General features: G+C 36.0%; 3 protein-coding genes and 1 pseudogene across 4 annotated transcripts; 2 read left to right on the top strand and 2 right to left on the bottom strand.

The window, feature by feature from the left end:
- Positions 1 to 823: 823 nt before the first annotated feature.
- Positions 824 to 15,716, top strand: LOC113112890 (transmembrane 9 superfamily member 3-like). The gene is made up of 15 exons (XM_026278805.1): positions 824 to 1,051; positions 4,313 to 4,508; positions 4,689 to 4,811; positions 7,783 to 7,943; positions 8,606 to 8,683; positions 8,820 to 8,951; positions 9,178 to 9,344; positions 9,549 to 9,643; positions 10,548 to 10,678; positions 10,975 to 11,114; positions 11,342 to 11,410; positions 11,504 to 11,650; positions 11,872 to 11,955; positions 13,587 to 13,663; positions 13,881 to 15,716. The coding sequence occupies exons 1-15, from the start codon at positions 959 to 961 to the stop codon at positions 13,946 to 13,948; spliced, it is 1,761 nt and encodes a 586-aa protein (XP_026134590.1). The 5' UTR covers positions 824 to 958; the 3' UTR covers positions 13,949 to 15,716.
- Positions 15,717 to 15,867: 151 nt separating this feature from the next.
- Positions 15,868 to 16,727, bottom strand: LOC113113273 (thioredoxin-dependent peroxide reductase, mitochondrial-like; annotated as a pseudogene).
- Positions 16,728 to 20,003: 3,276 nt separating this feature from the next.
- Positions 20,004 to 22,186, top strand: LOC113113272 (sideroflexin-4-like). The gene is made up of 4 exons (XM_026279414.1): positions 20,004 to 20,332; positions 20,415 to 20,500; positions 20,592 to 20,709; positions 22,178 to 22,186. Exons 1-4 carry the CDS (start codon positions 20,207 to 20,209, stop codon positions 22,184 to 22,186), a joined length of 339 nt encoding a protein of 112 aa, XP_026135199.1. The 5' UTR covers positions 20,004 to 20,206.
- On the bottom strand, positions 21,185 to 26,002 carry LOC113112889 (protein FAM45A-like). 2 transcript variants are annotated; one of them, XM_026278803.1, is made up of 10 exons: positions 25,538 to 26,002; positions 25,285 to 25,419; positions 24,977 to 25,173; positions 24,322 to 24,401; positions 24,004 to 24,152; positions 23,660 to 23,771; positions 22,937 to 23,037; positions 22,757 to 22,864; positions 22,585 to 22,679; positions 21,185 to 22,459 (listed from the first exon to the last, which is right to left on the bottom strand). In XM_026278803.1, exons 2-10 carry the CDS (start codon positions 25,331 to 25,333, stop codon positions 22,292 to 22,294), a joined length of 1,059 nt encoding a protein of 352 aa, XP_026134588.1. In that variant the 5' UTR covers positions 25,334 to 25,419; positions 25,538 to 26,002; the 3' UTR covers positions 21,185 to 22,291. The 2 variants fall into 2 exon arrangements, with proteins under 2 accessions (XP_026134588.1, XP_026134589.1); XM_026278804.1 differs by lacking the exon at positions 25,285 to 25,419.
- Positions 26,003 to 26,650: the final 648 nt, after the last annotated feature.

Here is a 26,650-nt window from a genome sequence, read left to right as displayed (position 1 = left end):
TTTTTTCTTTTTTTGAATTAAAATTATAATTTACACTCAATACGTTATTGCATTCTGTTTTATAATTTACTACAATATTGAAATGCAGATAATTTCCACTATTTGAAATAAGTAGTATAAATAGCATTTCATTGTGAAAATGGAATCTATAGCTAGCACTTGGTGTAAATAGCACTATTTTTTTCACTTAGTGTAAGGATCTTTTGCTAAGAAAATATGCTATTTGCACTTAGTGTAAATAGCTGCTGCCACACATTTTTTATTCATTTTTATTATTGTTTATTTTGATAATACTTAATATTTTATTTAATGCGTGTATTATTAAGGCTATTTATTTATTATTTTTGCTGTATAGCTACAATTATAATTTGTAAATAAAACAATTGAATTACAATTTATTTACTTTTATCTTTTATTAAAGTTCAATTTGCATCCGTATAGTAGTTTTTATTATTTATTTATTTAATTTTTTTACATTTATTTTCCCCATAATATCTGGGGAAGGGGGCACAACATTACAATTCTGCTTAGGGCACCCGTTGGACAAACAACACGCACACACACAAACTGCTTTGTCCGACACCCATATCATATTTTATAATATTTTACATTATTCGAAGTTTCCATCAATGAACAGTGAAGTTGGTTTTACATCCTGCTGAGCAGTCGGCCTTCCCAGCGCTTCTCAGATGACGTGGCCATGGGTGGCGAAGAGGAGGGTTTCCTTAATCAACCCGGAGTCATCGCTCTCTCGAACGATAGGCCCAAGTTACCCACGTGACCTCTCCCCACCAATCACCGAGAAACGCGCTGATCACTCGCTGAACAGTTTTACGACAGACTCGTATGTGTGCATCTTAATGCAACCACTGTCATAGAACCAGGAAGAAGGAAGGTGGGATAGCCCCCCCAAAAAGATACCATCCCAAATCAGTCGCACAATTTTCTCTACAAAATCATGGGGCTCTGCTGGTGGACGGTTGAAGCGGTTGTCTTGACGGCTGTTTTTAGTTCATTGCTGCTAGTTGGAGCAGATGAACACGACCACAAGGTAAGAGAAACCGCGGGCCGAGAAGCCCTCTGTGCTCGATGTGTATAGTCTCGAGAGATATTAGATTTCGGGCTGGTTCTTCTGACAAAAGTGTCTAACATCAACGGACAGAAGTATATCCAAAACAGTGGACTCGCAGACCCATTAATTGTCCCGTGTCGGTTTTAGAAATCCTAAGTAGCTACGTGGCTAGCTTAGCATCAGTTATCACATTACATTCTGTTGTGCAAATAGCATGGCAGTGCTCGCAATAATCGGGTTATTCTCCTCCAATGATGCATGATAAGTATAATGTTATTCCAGGTATTACCTCTCAATGTGTTTCGTGTACTGTGTGTTTCTTTTGTGTATGTCTGAGCTTACTCTGAAGGGTTGGCTAACCGTCGTTAGCTTCAATATGTCCGTCTGTACTATATAACGTTACTGTATAAAGTCTGTACACACACATCCGGTTCGTCCATGTTTTTATTTTTATTTTTTATGACTGACACACTATAAAACATTGTTCCTTTTATAATAAAAACCAGCTTTTCTTGCTACAATGTTACCTTACAAATACAGTGTGACGGAATGGTAATCTTATATCGATGACATTTTGCTGACTGTGTTTTACAGTTCCTAGCTCCATGGCATTTAATCATAATATGTCAATGTACCAACCTGTCTGAACTAATAAAATGTGTTTTTTTTTGCAGTAAAATGGTAGGTACATTGGTATGCTGCATCATTTCTGTGATCAGTAATTAATTACACAATGACAGAGCTCTGGGTAACGGGTAATATTCCAGTATATATTAGTATATATAATCCAGTATATATTTAAAACAAAAAAAAATATTTTTTAGATTTTTAATGTAATGCAGCTAATAAGCAATTCGTAGCCTTTTTATGCTCTGAAAAAAAGTTAGCTACACACAGTGTGCACTGTGCTGCCCTAAGAACAATATTTGCTTTGGATTTGAGACAACTTTAATGTTGGCATGAACCGAAAATTCAAGTGCATTTTTAGATACTAACGGTATTACTACTATTATTATTATTATTATTATTATTATTATTATTATTATTATGAAATTCTGACCATGTAATGTTTAATCAAAATGTTATAACTTGAGCTCACATTCTACCTCCACTTCGGCCCACATCTCAAAATCCAGTGGTCGCCTACTGGTTAGAAAGTTGGACTTGTAACCCAAAGGTCAAGGGTTTGAGTCTTGGTACCGGCAGGTATTGTCAATGGGGGAGTGAATGAGCAGTGCTCTCTTCCACCTTCAAAACCACAATTGAGTTGAGACCATCGAGCAAGGCACTGAACCCCCATCTGCTCCCTTCGTGTCGCAGCAAAAAAAAATGTCTGCCAACTGCTCCGGCTGTGTGTTCACTATATGTTTGTGTTCACTACTCACTGTGTGCACTTGGATGGGTTAATTTTCAACGCAGATTCCGCGTATGGGACACAATGCTTGGCTACCCATCACACAATTTTCAATCAGCTAAGGATACAGAGAACCAAGACCCTGCTCTAACCTTTTTTCGATACACTCAGGTGTAACACAATACAGAAAATATCTGTTGATTCTTCCGTTTCATTGTGATTTTAAGTGCCATAGTGTGTCCAAATGTCATTTGTGTCAGGACTTACTTAGACAGCATTTTTGGAGTGCATTTGAATGTCGTCTTCCTGTCCCGAAGTTCCTTACAGAATTCATCAGGATTTTGGATGTTGGCAGATATATTCTCAATATTGCATATAATATGAACAAATGTGATCTGATGCATGATCAGTTTAGACAAGTTGATTATGGGTATTCATTAAGACTGGATTTTCCATTTCACAGCTTTCATAACATTACTGGAAGTATTCAGTACCACACATTATCAGTGATAATGAATTATAGTACATAAAAAATGTACTATCATTTATATTTATAAACCGGTATATATATATATATGCTGTCTCAAGAGATCTGAGGACTTCTGATAGTTTATGGGCTCTCTTTTTAGTGTGGGAGACTGTTTAAGGATTCATGGATACAAACATGCAGCTGTCTTCTCTTCCTCTTATTCTGATGTTCATTTTATTTAGACCAGTACATCCAGTGTCGTGAGTGCTGATGTACTGCCCTTTAGATTCAGAAAGGATGGTGTAACACTACCTGATTTTCAGGTTCACACCTTTGCTGTGATTCTTTAGATTCTTAATTCAAAGAAGTAAAGGAATAGCTCACCAGAAAAATAAATCTTCATTCTGTATCAAGATCATCTACGTCCCTGGATCAATTACATTTCATGTCTAGTGGGTGAGCTGTTATGTCTTAGGTCTTGTCATTTGCCTAAGGGAAAAGGATCTTTCATTATGAATAAGAAAACATGTTAAACATACCGTAGGATATTAATAACCACTGAAAGGAGACAAAAGCATTACTACAAAGAAGTCAGTGTCATCGGTCCGGTGTACTTTATTCTGTATATTTTAAAAACTGGTTTGACAGCAGCTTTTGAATATGTATGTTAGTGGGAAGTCTTACCTTGTTCGTAATTATAACTTAATGCAGTTTACATGATTCACAAGTTGGTTGAACGTTTTAGGCACATGTTTTTTGTGCTGTTGATGTAGTATATCATATTGGTCTCTAGACAAAACTGTGTGCAGTAAAATTATCATTATTTTGTATAAATAACTCAAAAAATAATTTGTATTTGAAAGTTTGATGTTATTTATGGAGTTATCTATTAATGTTTAGATTTATCCATTATCTTTTTTTTTTTACAGCGCTGTATAAAATCTGCTTGCCTGTCCACTTGGAGGACGCATAGATTTTAACTAAAGACTTAAGTGTAATGTTAAACAAGTGAACCATTTTTATTTTTTTAAGCATTTTTTCCTTCAAGCATGGTCTCTGATTTATTTTATTTTGCTTTTGCATGAGGGTTGACAGTATCACATCATTTAGTTTGTCTCAATTCTAAAATCTCTTTTCTGCCAGCTGACTTCATCTTGAATCAGTGATGTAATTTTTATGGGTGTGCTTGAGCCCTGGACAGCAGTGTGTGTGTGTGTGTGTGTGTGTGGACTGGATTCAGAAGTGATTCTATTAGTTTTCTCTATTTGAAGAGTTGTTTAAGGGCAAAATGCAGTCTAGTTTCTGTTTATTTTCAAACTTTCAAATGGTGACATCCTGGAGTTGAATTAACATCACAAAGAAGTAGATGCTGATATTTGAAACCGGTAGCTGATGACTGCTGTCTTTTCTTCTCCAGTACACCGATAAAGAGGAGGTGGTTCTATGGATGAATACAGTGGGCCCTTATCACAACCGACAGGAGACCTATAAGTACTTCTCCCTACCGTTTTGTGTGGGCACCAAGAAAACTATTAGTCACTATCACGAGACGTTAGGAGAGGCGCTGCAGGGGGTTGAATTGGAGTTCAGCGGTCTGGACATCAAGTACAAAGGTATGGTCGTATGTTAATATGTCTAGCGTGTTAAAATATTCAAATGAAGCTCCTCAAATGCACAAGTATTAAACAGTAATACTATGTTAATTAAATTCGTAATTCATGTTTTTGTTGCTTAGGAAGTATTATTGCTCTTGTGGTGGTTGTAAGAATGCAATGCGGATTTGTCTTTTACAGAGGAGGTGATGCAGACAAACTACTGTGACATTGAACTTGACAAACCTAAAAGAGATGCATTTGTCTATGCCATCAAGAACCACTACTGGTACCAAATGTACATAGATGACCTTCCTATCTGGGGTAAGTAAGCAAGAAGCCAAAGTGGCAGGTCTGCTCCTTACTAAGTGTACAAAACCCTGGCACTGGTTAGTTTTCAGATTTTCTCTGTTTTGCATGTGCTGTTAAGTGCAGTCACATTAACCTTTGCTCGACAAATCAGTCATTAGTGATTTCAGTAGGATTTCACACGTTCAGGAGTTTTGATTGAGGGCAAAAAGGTTCATGTTGACCAACAGTTAGCTACTTTGGAAAAAGTAACTGCTCTGTGGGCAGTGCTTCATACATTTTAAATCAATTAATTTTGTTATGTGCTGTTATTGTAATTTTTGTTAGTTTTAGATTTTTTTTATGCTTCTGTATAGCTTTAATCTATTTCAGTTTTAGTAATTTGTGTACTTATTTGCCAAGGCAGCATTTCTAATTGTTTTTTTTAGGTTAATTTTGCATTTAATTTTTTCATATTTTAATTTATTTCAGCTTGATTTCAATTACAGAAAATGATTTGTATAATTTTAGTTAAAAATAACTGTTCAAGTGAGAATGTTTGTAACCGAGACCGCAGTTGTGAAGGGTAAAAAAGTAACGAGACAAATCTGTTCAACAACAACAAATAAGCATGAATAGTTTTATGATGATCATTTTAGTTATCAAAAAGACCAGATGAGGCTTTTTGTTCATGGGTGACCTTCAAAATGTGATTCAAATTTTGGTGCAAATGACATTGTTCTTCTCTGGGCCCATCATTTCTGTGCGGGTGTGTGGAGACAAGGTTACCACCTGCTCTCTGAGGTACGGTTAACGTTGTACACCTCACCAATGATAAGAATGCATTAGACACTAATGTTAGAGGTGTTCTTGGGATTCATTTTCACGGAGAAGAGAAATTGGCCACATCTGTAAATCTGTATGCATTTGTGCCTGTATTAAGTGTCTTCTGGGACATCCTGGTGGTTTTTGACAAGCACGTATCTAAGGATTATTGATTTGTCCATTATGCAAGATTTGAGGCTGGTGAGAAGGTCATTAGTATGCTTGTGTCATGTCATATGAGCATCAGGCTGACTGAAAGAGGAGGTTTGAAAATACTGACAAAAATACAGCATTTGTTGCCCAAATGTTAGCCACTCTTCCACAAGCTAATAACTTTTTAAAATTGTCTGACCTGAATCCCAGCCTGCACTGCTCCAACCCTACACTTAACAAGATGCAATGGATGCCTATGTTTAGGGTGAGAGTCTCCATCTAGTCATCTTTGGTGCTTTACTGGACAGTGTCTCTTGTCCTTGTCGTCTCTTGAGCCTTTGGTCACAAGGTGAATTAAACAGTGTTTATGATTTTGGCCCATAAAGCCTTTGAGGTTAGCAAAAAAAATAATTCAGAATCACTGATGTATATTTTCATTGTGTGTAGATCATGGAGAACTTAAAAAGGTTTTAAGCTCATGTTGATTCTAGAGGGTAGTAGCAACCCCTTAACACAGCACACTCAGCTCTGACCCATCCTCCATCAAACTGCTGAGTGTCTCCTCTTGGTTAATAAGAAAATGGTTGTCAGCAGCATGTCTGCAAAGCATGTTCACATTTGCAAAGGAGACTTCAGCAGACCTTCTGAAAGATAAAGCCACCATAATTGTAGGTGCTCTAGAATCTGGACTTCAATGGCATCTTGGACCCTACACATCGTTCTTCACATCAAATGGCTTGTGTGAGAGCAGCAGGTCGGGGACTCAGGGATTCTTCATTCAAATTCTTTAAAAAGCTCTTTGAGATCCGTTGTGAGCTGACAAAATAGCTATTAAAAAAAATTCTGGAAACTTCCCATCCACTGACCATCTTCTCACTCTGTTTAAATGATCTTGTACCTCAGATAATGTTACTGAGCCATAACCTAATGCAAAAAAAGAAACCTTTCAGTGCCTGGAAGGGAAATCAGTTTATTGAAGTATTTTAAATCTCCAGGGGACATTTAACAGACCATTACTACTCAACAGTACTAATGAAATGTAGCCTTGGAGTTATTGTTGTAAAACCATTTGTTCTGAAAGAGCAGTAGGAAGTGTTCTAATAGTTGCCCATGATGAATTAAGGATATTTGATTATGGGAATGGAAAAAATAGGCTTTAACCCTTTAACTGCCCAACCAAGAAAAAAAGCATTTGAAATTTTTTTTGTTTGCATTTCTTATCTCCTTATGTCATTAGTTAACACACTCAATGTATTTTTATTCAACACGTCCCATAATTTTTAAAATATCGGCCTCTACCAAATGGTTATGTCACTTAATGGCAAAAGTACCGGAATTCATACACATACTATGGAAATCAGAAAATATGAACTATAATGAATGATCAGAAAGTTATATTTCTCAGCAAATAGTACATTCTGACAGCAGAAAGGATTATCTGAAAACATTAGCTTAGCTTTTCTACGTTTACCATAAAGTGACAAATCAACCATTTGGTTGATCAGGCAGTTAAAGGGTTAACTGGCATCTGAGTGAGCTAGATGTTTTTTTAGATGTTTTATTTCTTTTATGATTTTTGAAGCAGATAGAACTATAGAGATAAAATATTGCATTTGATCTGATATGTTTAATAGTAAGTTTGTCTCAAAAGCTTGAAAATGTTCTTTATTGGTTCTTTACTTGAAACGATAGTATGAAATGGTATTCGCAAAGCGTTTAATGTCTGTAATGTGTATCATTTACACAACACTCAAAAGGAAATACAGCGGACTTATCTGTTACAGTCGGGTTATAAAATGTTGGGCTGTGATGTTAGTGGTTATTCCAGTCATTTCAGATGTTGAGAAAGTTTTGATGAAAGAATAACATACAGAACTGAATCACTGCCAATAAGATCAGAGACAGATATTGAGTAAACAATGTCTATTTTGATTTAATATAGTTATTTAAACTGAGAATACATTGTTGACATTATGTGAAGTTTTTACCTTCATTCTTAATTGAAAATTGTTTCGTGGGATTATTTAAGGGATTGTTGGTGAAGCTGACGAAAATGGTGAGGACTATTATCTCTGGACTTACAAAAAGCTGGAGATTGGACAGAATGGGAATAGAATTGTGGATGTTAACCTGACCAGCGAGGGGAAGGTCAAGCTTGTGCCAAACACAAGAATTCCCATGTCATACTCCGTGAGTAAAGCTTTCCTAGGCCCCAGAAACCTGCTAATATTAGCTATTATTTTTTAAATGGTCACTTATAAAATTTTGTCACAGATAAAAATTTGTTTTGTCTTTTTATATTTTTCTATATTTTGAAAATTTTTAGCTATTTTGCCCATACAAAAGGTATATTAATGCTCATTGTGTGATAGAAGTCTGTTTTTCCTTCCTTAGCTCCTTAGATAGCTCTCATACATATGAATAAAATGTGACCCTGAACCAGAAAACCAGTCTTAAGTCGCTGGGGTTTATTTTTAGCAATAGCCAAAAAACATTGAATGGGTCAAATTTATTGATTTTATACCTTTTATACCAAAAAATCATTAGGCTATTATGTAAAGATCATGTTCCATGAATATATTTTGTAAATTTCCTAACGTAAATATATAAAAACATAATTTTTTATTAGTAATATGCATTGCTAAGAACTTCATTTTAGACAACTTTAAAGGTGATTTTCTCAGTAATGTTTTTTTTTTTATTTTTTTTTTATTTATTTTTTTAACCCCAGATTCCAGATTTTCAAATAGTTGTATCTCGGCCAAATATTGTCCAATCATAATAATAATTCAATACATAATGGAAAGCTTATTTATTCAGCTTTCAGTTTATGTATTTTGGCCATCTTACAGGTGAAGTGGAAGAAATCTGATGTGAAATTTGAGGATAGATTTGACAAGTACCTTGATCCATCCTTCTTTCAACACAGAGTAAGTGCAACAATTTGTTTAGATAACATCATCCCAGCAGATATAATATGTGCTGATTAATAAATTGAATATATTGATTATTTGTTTCTTTTTGGTTTGTGTGTGTGTGTGTGTATGGATTTTTTTTATCTGACAGATTCACTGGTTCTCAATATTCAACTCTTTCATGATGGTGATTTTCTTGGTTGGCCTTGTTTCAATGATTCTGATGAGGACATTAAGGAAAGACTACGCCAGATACAGCAAAGAAGAGGAAATGGATGACATGGTGATCACTTGGAGAGAACTTTTGAAATACTTCATTAAATACTTTATTAAATGAGCCTTTCAAACCCCATCACATTTTAATTTATGGATGTCTGTGATTAATTGGTTAAGAAACAACCTTACAGTGACTGATGTGTTTTAGTTCTATAATTTAATGCTACATTTTTCTATGGTTTGTCATCTTGTTTTCATTATTATGTTTTTTTTTTTCTTTATCTTGCTATCAGGATCGTGATCTTGGTGATGAATATGGATGGAAGCAGGTTCATGGTGATGTGTTCAGGCCGTCCAGCCATCCGCTGATGTTCTCCTCCCTCATTGGCTCTGGCTGTCAGATCTTCTCTGTTTCCCTCATAGTCATAATTGTGGCTATGATTGAGGACTTGTACACAGAGTAAGTTTCACCTGTGATCATCAGGGCAGTCATAAACTACTTGACTATGTATTGTTTGATTATAATGTACAGAACTGACAAAAATTACTATGCATAATCACAATATACATATGGGCATTTAACAAGTCTTAAGGACCTTGGTAACTTCTAGTGTACACATTTTCTTAGGTGTTTATCAAAGGAATTTTATTTTTGCCTTTGTAGGAGAGGGTCCATGCTGAGTACAGCCATATTTGTTTATGCTGCCACATCTCCAGTCAATGGCTACTTTGGTGGAAGTCTATATGCAAAACAAGGAGGTATGTAAACTAATAATGTGTAAAAGCTGCAGGGAAAGCTCCAAATATCATTTTAACAGTGTTAGCTATACATGAGTTTTACATGTAAGAATTCTAGTCCCAGTTAAACTCTCAGCAAAGTTATTTTTCATTCTTTATATGAAAAAATAAATAAATAAATATATATATATATATATATATAGCAGTGGTCCGCCATTACTGTTTCCTTGCTGAAGCAGTGCCATAGAGGCATTACAAGTGTGGTGTGTTGGGATGCACCAGTGAACATAGGAGTCTCCATGGACCGCTGAGGACACAGTGGTTAAATGTAATTTTCGAAGGAAATGTTCTGAAAAAACATTAGTTTGTGCTAATCATTTTACACCGGACTGCCTCTCAAACGAGGGTCAGTTCAGCACTGGAGTTGTGCAAAGATTGCTTCTGAAAGAGGGATCGATACCAATGCTTCATGCGCATAGAAACACGGTCATCACCAGTTAAATTGTAACACCCATACGCCGGAGCATAAACTCTTGAAGCTCTGCTCTCTTCTGAAAAGGGAGGCGGGAGCACCAACTAATTTGCATTTACAGGGACATACACAAAAACGGCGCATTTTGGCTCATATCCTAAAAGTGGTAATTTCAACAAGCTATAAAAAAATTATTTGTGGGGTATTTTGAGCTAAAACTTCACATACACACTCTGGGGACCTTAGAGAAATATTTTCCATCTTGTAAAAAGGCATGATAGGGCACCTTTACGAAATGAGGTCTCACCAATTGATTCTTTAATTTCACAATAATTATATCAGGGCCTTAAAATATATCGGGGTTGTCCAAGGAATTGCAAAAGGTGAAATGATGTGCATCCTTTTTACTTTCTTCTTGTTGTTTCTTTCAACTATTTTACATAATTTGTACAGGGAGGAGATGGATAAAACAGATGTTCATAGGAGCTTTTCTGATTCCTGCCATGGTGTGTGGCACAGCATTCTTCATCAACTTCATTGCTATCTACTACCATGCCTCCAGAGCCATCCCATTTGGCACCATGGTGAGATCCTCATCTGCCTTATATAGTGTCTGGTCCTACATGCCTACATTTGCATTTATGTACAAGTCAATCTCAGGCTGATTTTACAACTAATATCAACTGCTAAGTAAGGAAAGAGAGTCATTTGTGTTTGTTATTTTGGACAACTAAATTTGGTTGAAAACACAGTAGTGTCCTTATTTAGTTTCTAATCCTCTTGATGTTACACATAATTCCTAGCATTCTTAAAGCATTATTTGCTTGGTAAAATTCTTGTTGCATCTGAAAAGTGTAATATTTCTCATTTGTTCGATCAGGTTGCAGTGTGCTGCATCTGTTTCTTTGTAATTCTACCTCTGAACCTGGTGGGGACAATTCTGGGGAGGAACCTTTCCGGCCAGCCAAACTTTCCTTGTAGAGTCAATGCTGTACCCAGACCTATCCCAGAGAAGAAATGGTAACCTCATCCAATATTCACACATAACAGACTGTCTCAAACATGCTCAGTTGCCTTGATATTGTGCAATATCCATCATTGTGTCATTGTTTACATAATATATGCAGATATGATCCAAGTAATTTTAATGTAAATATTGTAAATGTTTTCTATGTAAAATGTATTTATCATTAGATAAAATGAATGTTATTGATGGTCTTGTTACTCAAAGTTTCTCTGATTGGCAGGTTTATGGAGCCGGCAGTTATTGTGTGTCTAGGTGGCATCCTTCCATTTGGGTCAATATTCATTGAGATGTAAGTCTGAACATTGGATTTACACTGGATTTATATTTATACCCATAATTACAATGGATATAAGACTTAAAACTGCCTCACATCTTCCTTCAGGTACTTCATCTTTACATCTTTCTGGGCCTACAAGATTTACTATGTGTATGGATTTATGATGCTGGTGCTGGTGATCCTGTGCATTGTTACAGTCTGTGTGACCATCGTCTGTACCTACTTCCTTCTCAATGCAGAAGACTACAGATGGTAAGGAACATTTACTTACCATGTTGACATATTTATAATGCTGTTTCCCTCGTGCAGTTTAATTTGTTTCCACATCCATCCTCCCTTGGGTTCAGACCACTGAGGCGTTTAAATGTGTTGTAGGGTGGTGAATGCAGAATAAATGGATGATGAGAGTAAATTATAGTAATTTAAGATCAGTGGAATTTTGAACTCCTTTTTTTTTTTTTTTTTTTTTTCAGGCAGTGGACAAGTTTTCTCTCTGCAGCATCAACAGCCGTTTATGTTTACATGTACTCCTTCTACTACTATTTCTTCAAAACAAAGTGAGTTTTGTTTTCCTTTTCCTCAAATGTCATATGAATGTTCTAAATTTACATGACTCATTTACTCGCCCCCAGGCACTCGAAATGCATTTCCTTTCTTTTATAAACCATAAAAATATTTTGCAGAATTTCCTAGCCTCTATATTCTACAAAATGTTTTCTCTTAAAGGAAAAGCTCTGTAAAACATTAAAATGTACCATAAAAATAGTGAACATTATACAATCTAGGTCATTCTAAATAATTTTAAATTTAAGTATCACATTTTAGTTACTTCTGTGAAATGCAAATTCAGTGTAATACTGCGTTTCCACTGCTGGAACTGGGGACTTTGGGCTAGTATTCTGTGTTTCCACCGCATGAACCAGGATCTAAATAAAGTTCTGGGAAAAAATTTGCCCCTCAGAATGTCCCTGGTTGCGAGAGAGTACTTTTTCAAAGGTCTTGAGCTGATTGGTTAAGTTCATTCAGCACTGTGATTTCAGCCACCATTTATTTGGATAATATTACTGTTATTGTGTCATGAAATGTATTTTTAAAAGTATTTCAGGGGAGAATGTAGTTGTTTAAAACTCAAATCTGCAGATTATTTATAAAGACGGTGCCTATTTAAAAATATTTCACCGATTTCGAAGACTATCAGCAGGAGCTCAGTGCTTGTTTACCGACGTGAGCAGTCCCTCGGCTAGTCCTTCTGACATTTGCCGCTGACTGTTGTCTCTTTATTGGTTAAACATAACATATCATTCGTTTTGGGTAAATCTAACAGGTAATCTTTTTTATTTATTTTTTAATTCAATTTATATATTATGTTCAAATTAAAATAAAAAGAGGCTATTGATATAATATTTTGTTTCATTGTAATGTAGGGCTGTGTATATATATATATATATATATATACACGCATTTCCCTGAACTACATTTATGCGGCTATTATTACGTTTAAATTAAAACAAAGAAGGCAATGGTATTTGATAGGGGTGCTATCTAATCAGCGGTTAATTCCATCAGGTGCGTGATTTCACATAGAGCAGCTGTTACTACACAGAGCCATTGTTAATAGAGAAGATGCGCAAATCCACTTCATTTTCAGCGTTTATTGGTGCATCTTCTCAGCACCCCTAGTATTTGATATCATATTTTGTGTTATTGTAAACCTACACTGAGGAAAATTGCAGTAGCCAATGTGAGCTGACGAATGTTATCAAGTACGCTGCTGTTTGCAGAATGACCTGACTTGAGTCGTCCTGTCTGCGGGAGATCACACTCCCAAATCTAACTCCCAAAGTCCGAACTACCGAGGATGCAAGGCCAAAATTTGCATACTTTGTATTGAGAAACGCGTGCAGACCTACGTCACCAGACTATTTGCCTAAATCTTCACGCTACTTTAGACCGCGGTGGAAACGCAGAAAGCAACAGGTCTGGGGGAAAAATAGATCCTGGAAAAAGCTCCTGGTACAATTGTTCTGGGTAATTTTGGTGGAAACGTGGAATTTAAGTACTTTGAAAAGTAAGAAAAGGAAAAGACCTGTAGAAATTGTTTCTCATTTTCATTTACTTGATTTATTAATTGTCTATGTGTTGTGGAATCTGATACAAATAATTAGCATAGACTCATTTTTTTCCCCAGGATGTATGGCTTATTTCAGACATCATTCTATTTTGGGTACATGGCTGTGTTCAGTACTGCACTGGGAATCATGTGTGGTGAGTACAAGAAAATAAAATGCTTGGGCAGAATATGCTTAATCACTCCCCTCCAACCATTAGTTTGCTGCGAGTGAGAGGACATTCAGTATTCTTTTCTGGATATACGTCACTACACTGAAATAAGTCGGCAGCAGCTTCTGGTTCACACAGACTTTAAGTCATAAATGTTCATGTATGGGATTGACTAATATTTTTTTTTATCTCTTTGTTTTAGGAGCGGTGGGTTACATGGGAACAAGTGCCTTTGTGAGGAAGATCTACACAAATGTGAAAATCGACTAGAAACTGTGCAGGGATGCTGCGGATCAGTCGACACTTCCTCCTGATCGAAGCGGGCACAAAGTCTCCATTTATTTTGCAAGAAGAGATTGTGGTATCTTGTACAAAATCTAGTTTTCCATTTTCTCAATGAATTAAAAGTTGCAGCATGATGCGTACACAAGGGTAAAATGAGAGGTGTAATAAACAGGACACTTTATTTTATTTTAGTTTTTTTTAACTGCTTTTCGTTTTTCCCTCCAGAAGAAATACAGGCAGTAAATGCAGATAAAAGGGGAAAGAAAGTACACCACAGCGTTGCTCCTATTTCTTATAACTCTATCCCACCTAAAAACCTTCAAACAGATCTTTATTGATGGAATAGTTTAGCTCTCTTCAGTGAAGAGGCCAAAGTGTATGGAGAGCCTTTGTTCTATTATATGAGAATATTGGAGAGTGGGGTTTACGTCCATCCTCTTGCTTGTCTGTTTTTGTATTACAGAGTCATACAATGCCATTGTTGAAGGATTGATTAACATGCTAAAGAATCACACCAAAAGCATAATGTGATTTGAAATTCCAAAATTATACATATTATTTTTTTTTTCATTCATAAATGAATAGATAAACCAGTATGCTGTGAAGCAGCCAGGTTTTAGCTCTACCTTTTTGAGGGCATCTGTTTTCCTGTAGCTCAGATCCACAGACCAGTGCGGGACAGAGCTTGGCACATCAGAGTTTGCTATCCGCAGCAGATTCTAGTGAGATTGGTGATCTGAAATGATGGCTTGGTGGCAGATTGTTTTTAATGGGTTGTTTTTTTCCAGTTCAGTCTTATGTTGTTGTTTGGGTTTGAATGAAGTTTGCTCATAAAGATAATATATGGAGGGGGTGGCCATGTATATAACCTTAACAATGTAACTGTAGATGTAGATCCCAAATGTATTTTGGTTGTACAGATTTATTAAAGGGTGTCTTCTTTCCTTTTTTTTTTTTTTTGGACAGTCAGTTTAAGGTTTTTCTTTTTTCTTTTTAAGGTTGGGGTGGGCTTGGTGGCACAGTTACATCTTGCCTGATATTGCATGAATCTTTCACCAGATCATATGATCAGATTCTATTTGTTTTTGTTTTTTAAGCATTATTACACTTTAGGTGACCCCCATCACTACCCTTGTTCATTTGCATCTTGTTGAATGGTCTCAAAAATAAGTGCTTCATTGACTTTGTGCTGCTCATAGAGGAGTTAGTCATCAGCTTTTTATTTAATTTTTTTATTTAAAGAGTTTAAAGGCTAGTCATTATCTTGGACAGCCGTCTGTTTTGTGCTTATTTTTGTATCCATGATCTGAACCAAAATTGTGAATCTCACACAATTTAGGCACACATGCTAAATCTCTGCATACATACTGTACAAAGTGAAGTTACTGTACACTTTACTAGATGTTTTCATGGTTACTAAGTGCAGACACACTTAGACCCAGCTGTTGTTCTTATTTTTCTTATGTTCCATTGTGTAAATACAGTATGTAACAAAAAAACAAAACAAAAAAAACAAAGTTTGAGAATTGGCAAAGCCTTTTTCTAAACCTCATTCCTCCCAGTTTAAAAACAGAAAAAATAATTTCTGGTTCTTCATGTCATATTCCATGTGAAGTCTTAAAAGACATTTTAAACACAATATTAACTTGCTGTAAAAAGGAGAAAAAAAGAAATAAACATTGTTTTTGAGGTTATGTAGGCATGGTTTATATATGAAAGTTAAAAATTGTCATAATTAAAATTTCTGCCCAAAGACAGCCGAGTATTTGATGGGAACCATAAGAGTTACACACAAATAAGTATGTAATTGATTGCACTTTTCGGTAGAATAAACAAATGGTGTGATGGCAAATTCATCTTTCTTTAATATAATAAGTGTAAGATCTACTTTTTTTTTTTCTTTCTCTTTTTTTAATGACTGCATGTTACCTTAGTGCAATTCCAGGACCCTCCAGCAGGACCCCATAGTCCCTGGACACTTGCTTTGTAAGGTCAGCCAACAGGGGAATGTGGATTTCCCCTAATCCTCCACTCTACAGATAAACCAGAGTTTAGCCAGTGAGCTTAAGATTTGCTATGAATTGGGCATTTCTGTTGCTAGTTTCCCTGATCCTATTTAGAGAATTGAGAATGTGTTGAATGCAAAGTAAATTATTAACCTTTCTCGGTGGTGTTAGTCCATGCCAGGTGGGTAAAGTGAGAGTCCACAGACACACCAACTTCTTCACAGTTTATATTATGAAACTCGTTGGCCTTGTCACTGAAGGCAATGATCTCTGTGGGGCAAACAAATGTGCTGCCAAGTGGGCAGAAATGACTAAGCATTACAAATAAGTAACTCAATAGTAAATAATTAAGAATGATTATAGAATAATTGATAAAAATGAGACATTTCTAATTATTTAAATAAGTCATGTAAGTTCTGTTCTTTTGAAAGCTGAGACAATCTTAGGCATGAGTGCATGCTGTATTTCCACAGTCCATATTTATTTCTTCAGAGACATTTCCTAAGTATTCTATAATAACGAACTTTACTCAAGTATAATTAGATTGTTTAATGCACCAAGCTGTAGATCAAAACAGAAAACGTACATATTGAATTTAGAAAGAGAGTGAAATATGTACACTTACAAAACTAGTGGGTAAAAGAAAAGGTCCAGGTATTTGCCCATGAAATCATCTAGGCTGATCTCCTTGAACTCTCCATTGAGAAGTGAGGGGCTGGCTGAGTGACTGCAGGGGCCCTTCTAGCAGCGCCGGATATTTACAAACACACATATTGGATTTGTAAAGATATTTGATTTAATTAAAAGCAAAAATAGAATGAAGTTTAAAGACTTACTGATTGAGAAGCAAGGTTTTTGTGCAGCAGTGCAAGCAAAGGGTTTTGGAACCCTGATGACTGATGCTCTATTGTGTGGGACCAAAGCTTCCGCACGTCCTGATTTTGCCAAGTCCGATGTGTTCCTAGGTCAACATATTTTGTTGACCCTGGAACAACATTTTACTCCAAAAATATATTCTTAACCATATCCCTACACCTAAACCTAACCTTAACCATGAGTAATCCCTAAAATCAGAGGAAATGATAGATGAATGACACTGATGTACAAGCACCAAACACTGATTTTAAGCATAAACTTCACAAAATCTATAAACTGGTTCTTCAAATCTGATTGGTTAATCACAATGTTGTTCCAGGGTCAACAACGATGTTGTCCCAGGAACATGTCTCACTTGGTAAAATCAGGTTAGGCAAAGCTTCCAGTACATGAACTGCAGCTCTTCCTGCCTGTTGTGGAAAGGAAGGACATGCATGACCGAGTTGGTTATATTACTGTTCAACAGACAGCACCATGTCTGTGCATCATGTGTACATTGTAAAATATTGAAAACTTTACAGGCTCACTGAACAAGAGGCACATTCCACGAATGCTGTACACTTGGATGCTTTTTAAAGTGATGCACAAATGTTTTATAGTGAGATTATACGTTTCATATATATTTACCTAACATAAACTGTCTACTTGTCATGTTAGATTAAAATACATTAAAACCTGTAAATCATTTTTTTAATGATTTGCAAAATATATGCATAAACATCTGTTTATGCACTGGTACGTTAATTCGTCTGACAGTAATTTGACGAGTGGACGCGTTATACTGTAAAAGCAGTTTAAAGGTTAAACATTGTGAAACGACGTATCTGCTAAATAAACGACGACTAACAGAATCACACTTAATCACATTTGCGCCGAGATGCAAAGCAAGACTTATTCCTCGGAATAATCGTTGGAGTCAAATGTGTTACTTAGTGCTACTGCTAAACCAAACTTACAGAAGTCTCCCGATGGTGGTTGCCATCTTGCCAATGGACTTAACGCAATGCGCAAAAACACCTTGATCATCAAAGCAGCTACTAATTTTGCATTAGTTGCGCAGCTCACACATGCACCTACATGCCATTTTTTATGTTTTATTTTTTATATTTGATCATAAGTGTTTTATGGCTTATGTGAAACGGAGAGAATATGGAGCTTCCTCGGGTGTAAAAACAAAAACAAAACATGTTTATTCACAGCAAAAATATGCAATTTGGTGCAGCTGCCAAAAGGACCAGAACCTGAAGGAGGACAGTTCTAGAATTAGGCACTTAACATACAAAAAAATATATTTTTTATATTATAATTTAGTAGCTTGTGAGCAATTTATCTGTTTATTTTTCCTTTTTTTATAAACAATGCAATGTGCAACATACAACCCTCTATTTTTTACATCCATCCATCATCTTCCGCTTATCCGGGGCCGGGTCGTGGGGGCAACAGTCTAAGCAGAGACGCCCAGACTTCCCTCTCCCATAGTCCCTCCGGCGTTTGCCCGAGCCATCTCAGCTGGCTCCTCTCGATGTGGAGGAGCAACTGCTCTACTCTGAGCTCCTGAGCTCCAAGTGACCGAGCTTCTCACCCTATCTCTAAGGGAGCGCCCAGCCACTCTACGGAGAAAGCTTATTTCGGCCGCCTGAATCCAGGATCTTGTCCTTTCGGTCATGACCCACAGCTCATGACCATAGGTGAGAGTAGGAACGTAGACTGACCGGTAAATCGAGAGCTTTGCCTCACAGCTCAGCTACTTTGTGCAGAAGCTGCACCAATCCGTCTGTCAATCTCCCGTTCCATCCTTCCCTCACTCGAGAACAAGACCCCAAGATACCTGAACTCCTCCACTTGAGGCAGGAACTCTCCACCAACCTGAAGTGGGCAATCCACCCTATTCCGACTGAGAACCATGGCCTCGGACTTGGAGGTGCTGATTCTCATTCTAACCGCTTCACACTCGGCTGCAAACCGTCCCAGTGTACCCTGAAGGTCCTGGTCCTGGCCAACATGACAACATCATCCACAAAAAGCAGCTACGAAATCATATGGTCCCCAAACCAGACACTCTCCGGCCCTTGGCTGCGTCTAGAAATTCTGTCCATAACACATGTGGACTGGTATCTAAATATAAATCAATGTCTCAATATAAATAGATTAAAATGGAACATTTGTGTAAAGAATGATTTCCACTTCGACAAGTAATCGCAGGTAAAAGTGTGGGACATGTGTCAGTCAATGACATGTTGGTTACAGCAGTGACTGGCTGTCCAAATGTGCTTTCTAAAATAAAAAGTAAAAGAAAAAAGAGATAAATTAGATTTTTTGTAGACAAAGATTTCTACAGGTTGTTTCAAGTTTAATACCCCACAAAGGCATTAAACCTGCATTGTTCTGGCAAGTAAGTACATTCTACATTTATGTCTTCATTTATGTCTTGTCAATAAACTATTTTGGTAAGAATTTTTGCTGTAGTTTTTGCTTCAGACATACTGTGCAGGATTCAACCATGCTAACAGAAATGCAACAGTGACTAAGGTAAACAGTGTTGCCTTTAATTACATTTAAATGATATTAAAAACTGGTCTTTGTGTGACTTGGCAGATTATTTTAACCATAGTTATTTCACTTTTTTGCTTAGGATAACAAAACGTCAATGAAGCAGTCCATTCTTATTGTTGGAACAGTTGCCTACTCAACATTTGCAGGGGTGAGAGACAGTCCTGGCTCAATAAACTGTTTTCATCTGATTATTTTATGTTCGGTTTATTGTTGACATACAGCAGGTGTTAGAATCTCATGAAACCTGTCAAGGTTCAAAGTTCATGTCCGGGTCATGTTACACTCCAACACAAAACCAAAGTAACCGGTGATTATGTTCATCTTAATGAAATTAAATCCTTATTTAGAACATTCAGACATGTATTAAAATAATAATAAATTATGCAAGATAATATGTGTAATTTTAATGACAATTACGTGCACAAATTCTTCAAATTATCATTATCATAATGCAATATATATATATATATATATATATATATATATATATATATATATATATATATATATATATATATATATATATTATAATTAATGTTTTGATGGGGAAAATACTAGAATTAAATATTAATTAAAAGATTTTGGGGTGAAGTGTGACCTGAATATGTTCTCTTTCCAGGCTCTTCTTCAGATTATACTCAAGTGTTTTAGACTCATTGGTGCTGTGGCTGAGCCCTTCTCTAGATCCTTGTGCACATAATTCATCTACAGCAGAGTGTGTTCGTATTGTTATGCCATTGCATACATATTTCTGTCTATAGTGTGCCGTCTAGGGTTATAATGACATTGAAACGTTTTGAACCAAAACATGTGGTTTTCTAGCCTGTCTGCATTCAGTGTAATGGTGGTGAGAAGTGAAGAGGCCGATAATGGAATACGAGTGTTTGATTCTAACAGCAATCCTGTTGGAGTCTCAAAGGCAGCTGGTTCTAAGGTGAGACTACAAGAAAAACGTATGCCACCAAAGCTCCTGATCTTATAACTGTTTAAATATGTATTCTTTGTGTTGGTCACAGGCCATAAAAGAAACAGCCCTCTCAAGAGCGACTCTCTTTGGCACCATTGCAGCTTTTCCACCTTTACTGCTGGCTCTCCTTAAAAGGTACAAGTCAAAATGGGTTGCTTTCCATTTTACAAGTTGAACTGTAAAAGTTTTGAGTGCGATCATTTGAACTCTGCTATCAATGTTTCAGGGTAACATTGGTCCAGAGGAACCCAATGATAATCGCTCCTGTTCAGCACATCAGTACTGCCATTATCTTTGTCCTGATGATTCCTGTATCCTTCAGTCTTTTTCCACAGTTTGGCAAGGTAACACATTTGAAAACTAATGTGCAGATTCATAACAAACTAGGTTATCATATGCTATAATTTTAATTTCGTAAATACATTAAATTGAATCAATTCTCAGAATGTTTTCATCAAAAAGCACATTATCCAACTCCTTTGATAAGCATTATTCAGATCCAACCTATTTTTTTATTAACAGATAAAGAAGAAGCGTTTAAAGGGAGGAGTTTCAGTCACTTGACGGTAACTGAACTGTTTTACCACAGAGGACTGTAATGTTGCCATTGCCAACTTTCATATTTGACTGTGAATTTTATTGACAGACCTTGCTGACATTAAACTAAATTAGTATACTAAAAGTCCATTGTATTTCAACAAAAAGGAGGCTACTTTAAGTTTTAAAAGAATGCATATTTTCTCAAAAGGGTCAATGAGGCATTAAGCAATGCTATACTAAAACTGAACGACCAAAGGAAGAAGTACAACTGTACGGTACTGAATTCATAATCATTTAATAACTGCATTTCAGGTTGAAAAGGGTTTTAAACGCTGCATTGAAGTGGAATTTTACCAAATCCTGTTAATAACACTGTCTGTTAGTCTCAATAAAAAATCATTTTTTTCCACTCACATATACATTTTTTATATATACATTTAATGGTCACAGAAAAAAACTGCATTTTATGACTATGTAAAGGATGAGGACAGTGGTTAAGAAATCTGAGAATACAGTTTGAACATCTTTCAGGATATATTGCACACATATGATCAGAATATCATCTATGATCTGTTTAGTCACGGAGAATAGCCCTTGATAACAAGGGGCTGTCAAATTAATGAGGAGATTAATAAAAATGTATAAAGTCAAAATCAATAATATGAACAACCAATAGGAATGCAAAATGTGGGAACATCTAACATGGGGAATGTCTTTTGTCATTTGAACATATAATGATAAAAAGATTTCTTAAATCAATAGACATTCAGGTTTTTTAATTAACATCATAACTTTAAGCTGAGGTTTTGGCACTCAATAGTTAAGTAAAACTGATTTTCAGTGTTTCATTTATTTACATAATTTTATGGGACCCTCATTAGAGCAACTGTATTTTAGTTTTCACTGAACAATTGACATAACATTATTATTATTTAACAGCATAACAAATGTCTTTTAGTTAGGCATGAACTAGGCAACCGTCAGCCCTTTCACTTTGATGTGCAATGATGAAATATTTTAAAAGTACAAACAGCATACCAAATTAAGGTTAAGAACAACTTAATAATTTGATACGTCCGGAATGATTACAGACGACAGCATATAAATCCAAGTGCTACCAAAAGGTTTGATTCTGAATTATTTATCTCAAACCACTTAGAAATGTTACATTCAATATAATTACACCCATGAGGTATAGTTATCATGTTATAGCTGTATTTTATATCTTTATAACAAATCTTTATGTTCTTAAATGACCTTTGCCCTGTTCAGAACACCTGAAATTATTTCAAATGTTAGTTAATTTTATGATTACACAATGAATGGTAAGTTCCTCTCGGATCAGTAACTGTGAGGCATGCCAGTTGGACGGGATGCACTGATTGGTCAGATCTTCAGGAGTTGCTCAGCGGCGGCTAAGTGAAAGAGGAAGTTCTCCGTCGCTGGAGGGTAGTGCCGCTGCTTCAGGGTCTCCAAAGTCAACTTAGAGTTCTCCCCTTCATCAGCAAGAGACTTCAGGTTACTGAGGATCTCCTTAGTTTTTACTGAAATATCCTGGAGACAGATTTAAAAAGGTGCTGGATTACAAACAATTGTTGCAATGCTTCAAAATGCAGGTTGTGCTACCGCTGTATTTTGTGTATTTGTACTTAATATAGTTTCTTAGTATTGTACGTCACCTTAATAACCTGTGCATCTATGCGATCGGTGTCCTCTGCAGCTTGGAGAATGAAGTTGCCGATCTCTTTATGGAGTTTGCCCATAGCCATTGCCTCTGAAAACATAAGGAAGAGTGAGGTATGGTGACTTAACATCCACATCCCAGTCAGTATGTAAAACTGGCTCTCTCACCTTTGGCACTTTGTGACACAGTGATTTCACTGTCTGGAAGATTAACATACACATCATACAGATCTGATCGGTCTCGGACTTCAGGATCGACAAAGCCTGCAACATATCCTACAGCGACAAAGAACAGAGAAATTCAGAAATGCAGCAAGTGTTTGTTTTGGGAGGAGCAGTTGTCCATACCTGTACACAGTTTGAGGTTTTCCAGCTCATTATCATTCAGGTGAACAAAGGGGTGGAGGATGGACCAGTCTTTTCTATGCCATACCAATCCAGGAAGAGCTCTGGTTTTAAAAAGACAAACAAACACTGTTACCACAAATTATTTTTAGTGCATGACCATAATCATACAATAATATTCTTTTTTTTAAAGAAATAAATGCTTTTGTTAAGCAAGGCATTATCATAGGCAAAAACATACAATTCGATAGAAATATATAATTGAAACAAATACTTTTCTTTATTAAGTTTCTATTCATCAAAGATTTCGGAAATGTATCAAGGTTTCTGAAAATGTCACTTTGCCATCACAAGAAAGCATTACATTTTTAAAATATACGGAAACGGAAATTATTTTTTAAATTGTAATATTTCAGAATATTACCATTTTACTGTATTTTTGATCAAATAAATGCATGCTTCGTATGCACACAAATTTTTTTTTTTTTTCGAACAATAGTGTAAACCACTAAGCATAACCACAAGCACCTTGAACAAATCTATTTGTACAAACAAAACAGGACATACTAAACTTCAACGTGAAATGCTGTTTGCAGTCCATTTTACTTCCTTAATCTGGCATATTTCTGGTTTGGATTACTGTATGTCAATGTCAAATGTAAATTAAGAAAGTAAATAGAATCAGTCTTGATTTCACGTCAACTGAATGCTGATCTCCGTGGTTACCTTGTGAACTCCAGCAGCGCCTCAATACGTGGGTGATAGACCACTACTCTTTTTTTCAACATTAGTGCTGTATAAAGGATGATGGTCTCCATACCAAACTGGGACACAACATCTAAAATAAAAATGTAACATCTCATGAAGTCTAGAATAAAGAAAACTTACATACTATATATATATTTATATTTTTTAAAGAATTAAGACACATTCTTGAAGGATTTCCAAAATAACAATCATAAAGCCATATGGAGCAAATGTCCACGGTGCCAGAGTTATGTGATTTTAGCTGCTCATTTCTTGCCGTGTATAGTGAGTAGGGCTTGTTCATTTTAAGGGTTCCCCCTAACCTTTTAAGGATCCAGCCAGGTAGGCCTTTCTGACGTCGTAATCTTTGATAAGGAAGGAGCCGTTCTCATCACTCTGGCATATCCCTTTGGTCAGAACAGCAATGTAGCATTCCATCATCTTCACAGGACTTCCATGTTTGATATACGTCCTGAACAAACACAATGTGACAGATGAAACATCACAAACTCTCAAAAACACTATGTGCATCCTTAGAAATTGTGTGATGACAAACAAAAGATGCTGAGTGAAAGAAATAATGACTCATTTCTGAAGCTCCACACAAGCACTAAATGGTTTTGTACATAAATGAAACATACCTGCACAGAACTCTACCGAATGCAGCATATTTTTCAGGGTTGAAGTCCTTAGCTGTGATAACTATTGAGAAATGAGTCACCTTTGAATGAAATTGAAGTAAATTAGCAAGCTGGCGTGGTTTTCATCATATCATCAATTTTAAAGGAAACAAAGAGATGGTGAGGGAGTAAATTTAAGAAAGGAATATCTTGACAGTTATTTTCATGTTTTGTCTTTTTTAAGTCATCTTGGGACCCCTGGTTGAGCACCACTGGATTATACTGTAGGAATAGTTGACTCGTTTATTAACCTTCTGTATTGATTTTCCAAATTAGAATACACATGTGAATAAGAAACAATTATCAGTGAATAATGGTTTAGGTTTCTGTCTTCTCCTCACATGATACTGATGTATGGACTACTGGTATGATGCTTTTTGTCACTTTTTGGAGCTTCACAGCTTCACTTACATTAAATGGAAAAGTGCAGTATCAACATTCGTTTGAAGTGATATAAAGTTGAGTAAAAAAAGAAAAAAAAGAAAAGTAAATTAACAAAAAATATTAATATGATCAAAGTTTTCATTATGTGTTGAACTATTCCTGTAGCATTATCCGGTCACATGTTTGTAAGCTTTCAGGTTGGTAGTGGAGTCCAAAACATAAAGTTTTGTACCTTTTTAAGTGCGGTTGGCTCCTGAACCTCGACAGTGGTGATGTAGTACCAGGTTCGGCAGTATTGTCCAAACACAAATGTGTGCAGCACCTGATTGTTCAACGGTAGGCAACATTTTCTCAACAGAATCTCTCGCAGATCAGCACTGATGGAAGGATAACACCAAACCCAGAGCGTGTCTGCATTTACATCTTTCTCTGTGTAAAGGGGACAAGCCAAGTTACTGCCAAAATAATTATTATTCTACAATTAAAGTGATAGTTCACCCAAAAATGTAAATTCTGTCATGAAGCCTTTTTTCTGCATACCACAAAATGAAATGTTAGACCGAATACTAGGCACAGTCTCAGTAACCATTCACTTTTCCACATGATGCAAGTAAATGGTGACTGATTGTCACTTCGACTAACTTCCCCTTGTGTGTTCAACAGATGAAAGTCATACTGGTTTTGGAAAAAATATGAGGATTTTAATGACAAAATATTGAGTTAGCAATCGGTTTAATACATAAAATGTATTCATAATAAAAATATCTTTATTAATAATCAATTATAATCTTACCAATTAGTCCAAGACTCAGCATCATCTCAGATGTAGCCATATTCCGTTCCTTATCCACGTTAATCAGTTTCTAATACTTCAATGATTTATAAACCATTTATGTTTAGATTGGAAAACACATGCAAGTGTCAGCGCGAACAGACACAACCCATTGTCAAATATGCCGGGACAAGTTTATACAGACAACGATTAACTTATAATGTACAAAAAATACGGTTCTTATTGCAAAATAGATGTTAAAGCGTTGAGTCCAGATTTCCCATGAAAGCCGAGCGTAACCAATTATTAAAAAAAAAAGTTTGTAGCATTACAGTGTATGTGAACCAGTTGTTGAGATGCAATTATTCCCGCGAATATACGTATCAAAAGAAAAGAGGAAAACGACAAACACATAAAACAAAAACTTATCCTAAACAGTAGGAATCCGCTACCGGTCAAGTGATCAACACTCTTCTTCTGGATTTATTTCTCTAAGTATAGCTAAAATATCCAACGACATACTGCCATCTAGCGTGTTGGTGCGATTTAAGTTTTTTTTTTTTTTTACATTACTTTATTTCTTCAGCTTGCTATTTTAAGGGCTGAAATAAAAATGTCAATAATTGTAAATTCCACAAAACTTTGAGCAACTTTTCTATATTTGTGCAAACTCACCCATAATCAAAAGATTATTTCACAAAAAAAGTAACTTCTGTTTTTCATAAAACCACTAAACTTAATGTGATAATCATTATTTACATTATTTATTTAACATATTTTTGACAGAAAGTACAAACTATATAATATCCAAAATAAACATTAATTAAAAAAATCGGGTGAACTATGCATTTAAAATGTAACACTCCAGTTACTAACATAAACTCTACTAACTCTCTCCCATTGTGTTAAACACTATGTGGTAATCTCATGTTTACTCTGATACTGAAGCCTGAGGTGTACACGTTTGTGTAGCTGGACAAACAAATGGAGCTTCAAAACCGACAAAAGGGGAGGAGCCAACTGCTATACAAGTCTGCTCAGAGCGACATTTCATCAGAACCTTTCGACTGATAGTGACAGACATTGACTCGCGTGCAGACTTATAGCACAGCAGTCTACACAATGCTCGTTCCC

Source organism: Carassius auratus, chromosome 13, assembly GCF_003368295.1.
Source record: "Carassius auratus strain Wakin chromosome 13, ASM336829v1, whole genome shotgun sequence".
In the NCBI taxonomy this organism is placed as follows: domain Eukaryota; kingdom Metazoa; phylum Chordata; class Actinopteri; order Cypriniformes; family Cyprinidae; genus Carassius; species Carassius auratus.
This window is presented reverse-complemented; position numbering and strand designations above follow the sequence as displayed.

Coding starts and splice junctions, on each gene's coding strand:
- LOC113112890 (XM_026278805.1), top strand. CDS start 959: ATGGGGCTCTGCTGGTGGACGGTTGAAGCGGTTGTCTTGACGGCTGTT. Junction 4,812..7,782: donor AGATGACCTTCCTATCTGGG/GTAAGTAAGCAA, acceptor GGATTATTTAAG/GGATTGTTGGTGAAGCTGAC. Junction 8,952..9,177: donor AAGAGGAAATGGATGACATG/GTGATCACTTGG, acceptor TCTTGCTATCAG/GATCGTGATCTTGGTGATGA.
- LOC113113272 (XM_026279414.1), top strand. CDS start 20,207: ATGTGGTTTTCTAGCCTGTCTGCATTCAGTGTAATGGTGGTGAGAAGT. Junction 20,333..20,414: donor CAAAGGCAGCTGGTTCTAAG/GTGAGACTACAA, acceptor TGTTGGTCACAG/GCCATAAAAGAAACAGCCCT. Junction 20,501..20,591: donor CTGCTGGCTCTCCTTAAAAG/GTACAAGTCAAA, acceptor TCAATGTTTCAG/GGTAACATTGGTCCAGAGGA.
- LOC113112889 (XM_026278803.1), bottom strand. CDS start 25,333: ATGGTTACTGAGACTGTGCCTAGTATTCGGTCTAACATTTCATTTTGT. Junction 24,153..24,321: donor TTCGGTAGAGTTCTGTGCAG/GTATGTTTCATT, acceptor GTGTTTGTTCAG/GACGTATATCAAACATGGAA. Junction 22,680..22,756: donor TGTGTCACAAAGTGCCAAAG/GTGAGAGAGCCA, acceptor TTATGTTTTCAG/AGGCAATGGCTATGGGCAAA.